The sequence below is a fragment of the Tasmannia lanceolata genome, unplaced genomic scaffold (genome assembly GCF_043159265.1).
Source record: "Tasmannia lanceolata isolate RefF3 unplaced genomic scaffold, GAP_Taslan_0.1 ptg000016l, whole genome shotgun sequence".
Classification (NCBI taxonomy): domain Eukaryota; kingdom Viridiplantae; phylum Streptophyta; class Magnoliopsida; order Canellales; family Winteraceae; genus Tasmannia; species Tasmannia lanceolata.
The window spans coordinates 11,648,896-11,656,786 of NW_027518693.1; the positions used below are offsets into that span (position 1 = coordinate 11,648,896).

At 36.0% G+C, this 7,891-nt stretch overlaps 1 protein-coding gene across 1 annotated transcript; it reads left to right on the plus strand.

Annotated features, from left to right (window-relative positions):
* The first annotated feature begins 3,406 nt into the window (after positions 1-3,406).
* Positions 3,407-6,049, plus strand: LOC143847890 (uncharacterized). Its single transcript, XM_077356679.1, has 4 exons — positions 3,407-4,055; positions 4,268-4,436; positions 4,643-4,785; positions 5,940-6,049. The coding sequence occupies exons 1-4, from the start codon at positions 3,407-3,409 to the stop codon at positions 6,047-6,049; spliced, it is 1,071 nt and encodes a 356-aa protein (XP_077212794.1).
* The last annotated feature ends 1,842 nt before the right edge of the window (positions 6,050-7,891 follow it).

Sequence of the window (7,891 nt, forward strand, 5' to 3'; positions counted from 1 at the left end):
TGATGGAAAAATCGTCTATATAGCATTTCTCTTGGACCAGGGGCGATGCTAGAAATTTTGCACAAGGGGGGCAAAAATTATAGTAATTTTTTATCTATCTTAAAATTAAGATAGAAAAAATTTCTATCTAAAATTTTGCACAAGGGGGCAAAAATTATAGTAAATTTTGCACAAAGAAGGGAGATAAAAATGGTAACATTAAAATTTTAAAGTTATTTTCTATCTTAGGGATGATGGGAAAGGGGGGCATATTTTTTAAAAAGGGGTAAGTATAAAAAAATATTAAAAAATAAAGGTATATATATATATATATATATATATATTTCCAAAAAATAAGGGGGGCAATTGCCCCCCTTTCCTTACAAGTGGCATCGCCCCTGTCTTGGACAATCCCTAGCCCTAGCCAGTTTCTCTCTTTGAAAACCTCTTCGAAAATGGCCTTCTGGGCCTTCATCTTCAGACAATCCCAAACTTTAGCTTATTCCTTTGATGAAATAATGTTTATCCAAAATTTAAAATGGGAATGGAAATTCAATTTTCAGGTGATTGGAGTAGGAATGGAATGTCTATTCTGATTCCTGATTCCGACAATAAAAAACACTCTTAAAGTTTTAAGAGCTACAAAAGGTCTATATGGGCTGTATATCTTTGTAGTTCACGATTTTCGCTGTATTAATCTACATCTTCTTTCACAGCATTTTGTTTAAGTTTTCTATTTTGTTTTTATTTTTCTTCTTTCTCCAACACAAACGATATTTTATAGATAATATTTTCTTCCTTTTTAGCGAACTGTGAAACATTATCTCTCTCTCTCTGAAGACTCAACCGTTGTGCTCCAAAAAAGAAGAAGAGGAAGAATAACGAAGGGGAAGAAGAAGAAAGGAAGAGGAGGAGGAGAAGAAGAAGAAGAAGAAGAAGAGGAGAAAGAAGAGCGCAAGAAGAATAAGAATAAAAGGAAGAAGAAGAAGAAAAATAATAGGAAGGAAAAGAGAAAAGGAAGGAATAGTGGGAAGAAGAAAAAGAGGAGAGAGAGAGAGAGAGAGAGAGAGAGAGAGAAGTTAAAAAATGGAAAAATGGTAGAAAAAAATGGAAGAGTTAAAAATATTTTTTGGGAAGTAGAAGTGTTTGCATCTTCTCTTTTTTAGTATGACAAATTTCTATATTCAATAATTTGAAAAGCGGACCTGATAGGTAATTTCAAAAACTTTTCCAATTTAAGTAGTAAAAAATTCATAATACATTGCATTGGTTAATTGCATGAAAAATAAATATTTTTATATGGTGTCCACACATACATTCAAGCATTTAAAAATTGTGGAACCACCATTACTAATTCTATAATTGAAACAATTCATTTATGTTGGGTCCAACAAATGAATGGTTTAAAGTCTTCCACTTCTGCTAGGTAGAAATTGTAAGTGGGCCCTAGACAATAAAGATGATTCAACCGACAAAGAAGGTCCCAAAATAAGCTCGAAGGAAGAAAGTATCCTGGGTGGATGAGCATCGTCATCTATTCAATCTGATCCCAGTTGAGCAAGAGGACAATGAAAAAGAGAGTCTAGAACTCGAAGAATCAAATGAATCATGGAAGTTCCAAAGAAAACTTGCCTAAGATGCTACCAAAGAGCCCAACATACTCCCATCAAACCAGCCAATTATATAACTCACAAGTACTAAGCATTTCGAAGTACTCTAAGGTTTAGTGTTTGTTTATCCCAAGAGTTTTGGTTCTCCCTCTCTCAAATGTTCCGAGTTAGGGATGGCGTATGGGGTCCTGCCAAACCCCAGCTTACCCACTAAAAAAACAAATGAATGGTTTGAATCTTTGAAGAAAATGGGCCCACTGTATTTTTTTTTAGAATACATGCATGTAAGTACGAATACCATATTTTCAAAGCACACACTTGGATTCATAAATTGCAATGGGAAATTATATGATGCCTATGCATTACTTCGCACAATGGGATGGGAGTACGACATACGCGTGCACCTTGATGTTTGATCCAACAAAACCCACTTAAAAAGTCCTTTGGTGGTTGGATCGAATATCAAGGGCGATGCCCTGATTATGTCGCAGCAGAGCGTGGACACCATATAAAAGCTTCTTGTAACACCCAATTTGAGAAGTTCTAAATAGAGATGTGCGAATATCAAAATAAGGTATGGGGAGCTTAAGTAGATCTCTCTTGGATGCATGAGACGCACCAACTATGGCGAGGTGGGTCCAACCTTTGACTGATCTAAATCGTTCATCTATAGTTGAATATGGCGGGCCAAAACCTGTATAAGATGCACGTAATGGGCCCTTCAAGGATGCCAGATGGACGGTTTAGATCAATCAAATGTGGGACCACGGTGTGCTGTAATGGGCCCTTCAAGGATAAGAAGACCAGATGCTTTGTGCCTTTGTGTTCGTCCATCATAGTGAGCCCATCATTGATCTTATCATCATCACATGTGGATGTGCAGTAGTATCCGTAGGGTCCAGTCAATTGTACTAGTTCTCCAACAAAATCAAAACATGTGGGGCCCAGCTCAGCATGATTGTACGAGATCAAATTGATCAGTGCCAGAAAGTAGGGGATGATCAAATTGATCATCCTATCACCTCCAACAAAGTAATGTTGGAAATTAATTCAAACGTGTAACCTTCTGGGGCCCACCCAAGCCCACTCAAGTCATCTACGATTTTAGTATTTGTAGTTGAATCGGTGATTTGGTGTGTAGAGTTTTAGCTATTTTGTTTTTATAGAGTTGGCCATGCAAAGGTCTCTAGAGTATTCTTAGTGGATGTCAAACACTAGTTTATCGGAAACACTAGTTTATCGGAAATAGTGTTTATCTGGTTGAGTCTTTATGCAGCTAGGATTGTTAAAAAGGTAGAAAACGTGAGACCCTTGTTGCTGTTGACGTGTGAAGCAACAAGGTCTATTTAAATGCATGTTCTAATTATTTTGATATATGGAATGAATAAAAAAGAAAGAGAGGCAGTGACGTTTTATTTTTTCAACAAAAAGAATCCCTCTCCTGTTATTGTTCTTGTTCATCATATTCTACAGAGTGGTATCTCTTGGTATTCTTGTTCATCATATTCTACAAAGTGGTATCAGAGCAGAAGGTCTTGGGATTTTCAAAGTGCAGAAAAGCCAGGGCGAATTCAAGAAAACACCGGCAAGGGTTCGGTAAGTTCGCAACATGGCAGGTAACACCAATTCTTCAAATTTTCAACACAGTGTTCCTTCATTTAAAGATGAAAATTTTCAATTTTCGTCTATTAAGATAAAGACGTTATTTATGTCTTATGAATTATGGGAATTGGTGGAGAGTGGTTATGAAAATTTTGCAGAAGTGGAAAGATTGACCACGGCACAAAAGAATTGAAGGAGAGTAAAAAGAAGATGCAATGGCTCTTTTCCTCATCCAACAAGCTATGGATGAACCAATATTTTCAAGGATCATGGCTACAACTACATCTAAAGAAGCATGCGATTTGCTTCAAGAAGAATACCAAGGTACTACGAAGCTAATTTATGTTAAGTTACAAACCCTTCATCGTGATTTTGAGAATTTGAATATGAAAAATTCTGAATCAATTCAAGTGTTTTTCTCTAGAGTTAGTTCTGTTGTAAATCAAATAAGAACTTATGGAGAAAAATTAGATGACCAAAAAATTGTTGAAAAAGTTTTAAGGAGTCTTTTTCCTAAATTTGATCATGTAGTTGCTGCCATAGAAGAGTCAAAAGATTTATCTACATATTCTATGAATGAATTAATGGGTTCTTTGCAAGCACATGAGCAGAGATTAAATAGGACTACTGAAAAACCACTAGAACAAGCGTTTCAATCAAAGTGGATTCGAAGAAAAGATCAAATGATTCAAATAAAAGTTTCCGAGGAGGAAGAGGTCGTAGACGTGGTGGATTCCGCGGCAGAAGAAGAGGTAGAGGCCAATTCAGTGGTTATCAGAAAAATGAAGGGGGAGGTAACAATGAATCTACTTCTTTATTTTGCTCAATTTGCAAAAGATCAAATCATGCTGATAAGGATTGTTGGTATAAGGATAGTGGAAATCAAAATAGAAATTTGCCACAATATTTTTATTGGAAGAAGTATGGTCATATTGAAAAAAATTGTTATCAAAAGGCTAGGGAACAAGCAAATTATCATGAAGAGAAAAATGATGAAAAAGTTGAAAAAAAAGATAACATATTTTTGTCATGTCAAACTGTCAATGTTGAATTGAATGATGAAATATGGTATTTAGATAGTGGTTGTAGTAACCACATGACCGGGAACAAATACTATTTTCTTGAAATAGATGAAACTGTCAAACCACGAGTAAGAATGAGTGATAACAATCATGTTAATGCCCATGGTATTGGTCCTATCGTGGTTTCTACACTGGTTGGCAAGAATCAAATTCAAGACGTTATGTATGTTTCTGAGTTGGCTCAAAATTTGCTAAGTTTGGGTCAATTAATAAAAAAAGGGTACCGTGCTATCTTTGATGAAGGAGAATATAAACTTTATGATAAGAAAAGAATGAAACTAGTTTTGTCTATTAAGATGACAGAAAACAAGATGTTTCCACTAGTATTCAATGTTTTAGTGCATGTGATGACTCTATGTTATGACATAGGAGATATGGACATTTGAATTTTGGTAGATTGTCTTTGTTGCAAAAATTGAATATGACAGTTGGTATTCCTTCTTTGAACTATGATGAAAAAGTCTGTGAAGCTTGTGTTTTGGGAAAACACCACCGTGAGCAATTTCCAAGTGGTAAGTCTTGGAGGACATATAAGCCGTTGATGCTTATACATGCTGATATTTGTGGCCCTATGTAAACTTTATCTTTGAGTGGGAATAAATATTTTATCTTATTTGTTGATGATTACACAAGGATGACATGGGTATATTTTCTAAAACAAAAAGATGAGGCTTTCTCTATCTTCAAACAGTTCAAGACACTTGTCGAAAACCAAAGTGGTCATTCTATTATTACTCTTCGTACTGACCGTGGTGGTGAATTTATTTTTAAAGAATTTCAGAATTTCTGCCATGAAAGTGGAATCAAAAGACAGTTGACAGCGAGCTATACCCCACAACAGAATGGAGTCGCAGAGCGAAAAAATAGAACCTTTTGTTGAGGCGGCAAGGAGCATGCTAAAAAACAAAGGGTTGCCTAATGATTATTGGGCTGAAGCAGTAGCCACAACAGTATACTTATGCAATTGCGCTCCTACAAAGGCAGTTCAAGAAAAACTCCATATGAGGCTTGGAGTGGAAGAAAACCTTAATGTGAGTCATTTTAAAATTTTTGGTTCTATAGCCTATGCTTTTGTTCAATATGAAAAAAGACAAAAGTTAGATGATAAAAGTAGAAAGTGTATTTTTATTGGCTATAGTGTGGAGACAAAAGGGTACCGATTTTATGATTCTATTTTCAAAAAATTAATCATAAGTCGTGATGTTATTTTTAATGAAAAAGAAGCTTGTGATTGGAAAAATAATATGGAAGCCCCCTCATGTGTTTTAAATGAAAACACATCTGAGACACCTTCTCTAGAGATTTGTTTACCGAATCCTGATGAGTCATAAAGTTCATCTGGTGATTTCACTCCCACGAGAATGAGAAGTCTTGCTGATATTTATGATTCATGTGAGTTTGCCTGTTTTGCAATGGAGCATTCTAGTTTTGCTGATGTAGTGAAAAAAGAAAGAATGGTGTGAAGTAATGAAGGAAGAGATTGATGCAATTACAAAGAAGAACACTTGGACATTGGTGGATTTGCCACCAAACAAAGAAAGCAAGCATCATCTTGAGGCAGCAAAGAGAATTATGTGATACATCCAATGCACAATCAATTTTGGTATTGTGTACTCAAAAGCTACTAACAATAAATTAATTTATTTTTCTGATAGTGATTGGGCAGGTTTCATTGATGATAGGAAAAGCTACGGCACTCTCAAGCACAGAAGCCGAGTATATTGCTGCTACAACTACAGCTTGTCAAGCAATTTAGCTACGAAGGATTTTGCGTGATTTGAAGGAAGAACAAAGCGGGCCTACGTGGATTTTTTGTGACAACAAATCCACAATTGCCTTGACAAAAAATCCAGTTCATCAAGGAAGGACGAAGCACATTGTGATTCGTCACCATTTCATTAGAGAAGTCACAGCCAAATGAGAAGTTGATTTGAAGCATTGCAACACTGAAGATCAAGTGGCGGAAATTTTCACAAAAGCTTTGCCGGAAGAGAAGTTCAAAAAATTTCTTCATATGATGAGAGTACAATCATTCACATAGTTTGAATTAAGGGGGCGTGCTGGAAATTAATTCAAACGTGTAACCTTCTGGGCCCCAACCAAGCTCACTCAAGTCATCTACGATTTTAGTATTTGTAGTTGAGTCGGTGATTTGGTGCGTAGAGTTTTAGCTATTTTGTTTTTATAGAGTTGACCATGCAAAGGTCTCTAGAATATTCGTAGTAGATGTCAAACACTAGTTTATAGGAAATAGAGTTTATCTGGTTGAGTCTTTATGCAGCTAGGATTGTTAAAAAGGTAGAAAACGTGAAGACTCTAGTTGCTGTTAACTTGTGAAGCAACAAGGTCTATTTAAAGGGATGTTCTAATTATTTTGATATATGGAATGAATGAAAAAGAAAGAGAGGCGGTGACGTTTTATTTTTTCAACAAAAAAAATCTCTCTCCTATTCTTGTTCTTGGTATTCTTGTTCATCATATTCTACAAGTAAAAACATGTGAAGCCTGATTACGAGCTTTCTGGTCTTAGCCTATTATGACAAAGGGAAAGCAAGTTAAACAACTTTAAGGTACTACATGGGGATATGAATGTGTAAGCAAGACCATTGATCTTGTAGATCATCATGAGACGGCCCATGTAGTCTTGGTCCCATGCAGAACGGTGACCCCCGGCCCAAGTTAAGAAATAAAAATGCCAATGGTTTAGATTCGAACCATAAAGAGGCTTGTGGATTAAGACCCTCGGATAATTGATCAAGGTGATCGCAACGGTTCGTACTTATTAACCAAAAATACATAGTAATAGGTTGTTAACTTGGTCTAATTTCTATGCCAAATGGGCCCGCAAGTTGATGGTGGTGCTCATTCATCATTGTATCAGGGCCTCGTTGGGTATTTAAAGCTGTGCTTATCAACAAATAAGGCTGTTTTAAGTTAGTTTTATTTGTAAACCAAACCCTTATCTCATGCAAAACGACTAGAGAATACCTTAATCTCTTGAAACATGAACCAAATGCCCTTGTAGTAAATAACCAAAATGCTCCTATCTCGTGGAAAGTAACAAAAATAGGCAACTGGAGACTACCTATATGCATGATCTAAACCATTCATTTATTGCTACACGCCTTAGGTGGGCCCACAGTATTTATTTATTTGAACCCACAATTGTGGGGCCACAATAAGGAGCATCACTAAGTTGCAAACTTGCAATGACCATGTTACCAGTATCCCAAAACCGGGTGTATACAAGAATGACCCTTGAGGCATTGTCCATCTACCATAGACCCTACTATTGATTCTTAGGATTGGTGGCTTGCACTTATATCCACTGCACTCTACTTTCAATGTGAATGAAAGTTTATTAGGATTGTTCCATGACTACAATTTTCAGGCAAGTCATCTCTATGAGAAGTTTTTTTTGTCAGTGAACCTTATCACCAACAAATTTTCTTTCCTCTATAGCCTTCTCCTAAAAAACCCAAGCAAAGACTGATCAAATTGGAATGTGATAGGATCTAAGTGACTAAGTTTAAATACTAACAAAGTAAAAAAGAATCATCTTTATATACATATTGATTCAAAAGTATTTAATAGTGGGAAAATTTCCGACAAATATTG

Bases quoted from the DNA above. Each gene is read 5' to 3' on its own strand.
- LOC143847890 (XM_077356679.1), top strand. From the start codon at position 3,407: ATGGCTCTTTTCCTCATCCAACAAGCTATGGATGAACCAATATTTTCA. The intron at 4,437-4,642 runs GTATGTTTCTGA...GTTATGACATAG, and splicing joins AATCAAATTCAAGACGTTAT to GAGATATGGACATTTGAATT. The intron at 4,786-5,939 runs GTAAGTCTTGGA...GTGATTGGGCAG, and splicing joins CCGTGAGCAATTTCCAAGTG to GTTTCATTGATGATAGGAAA.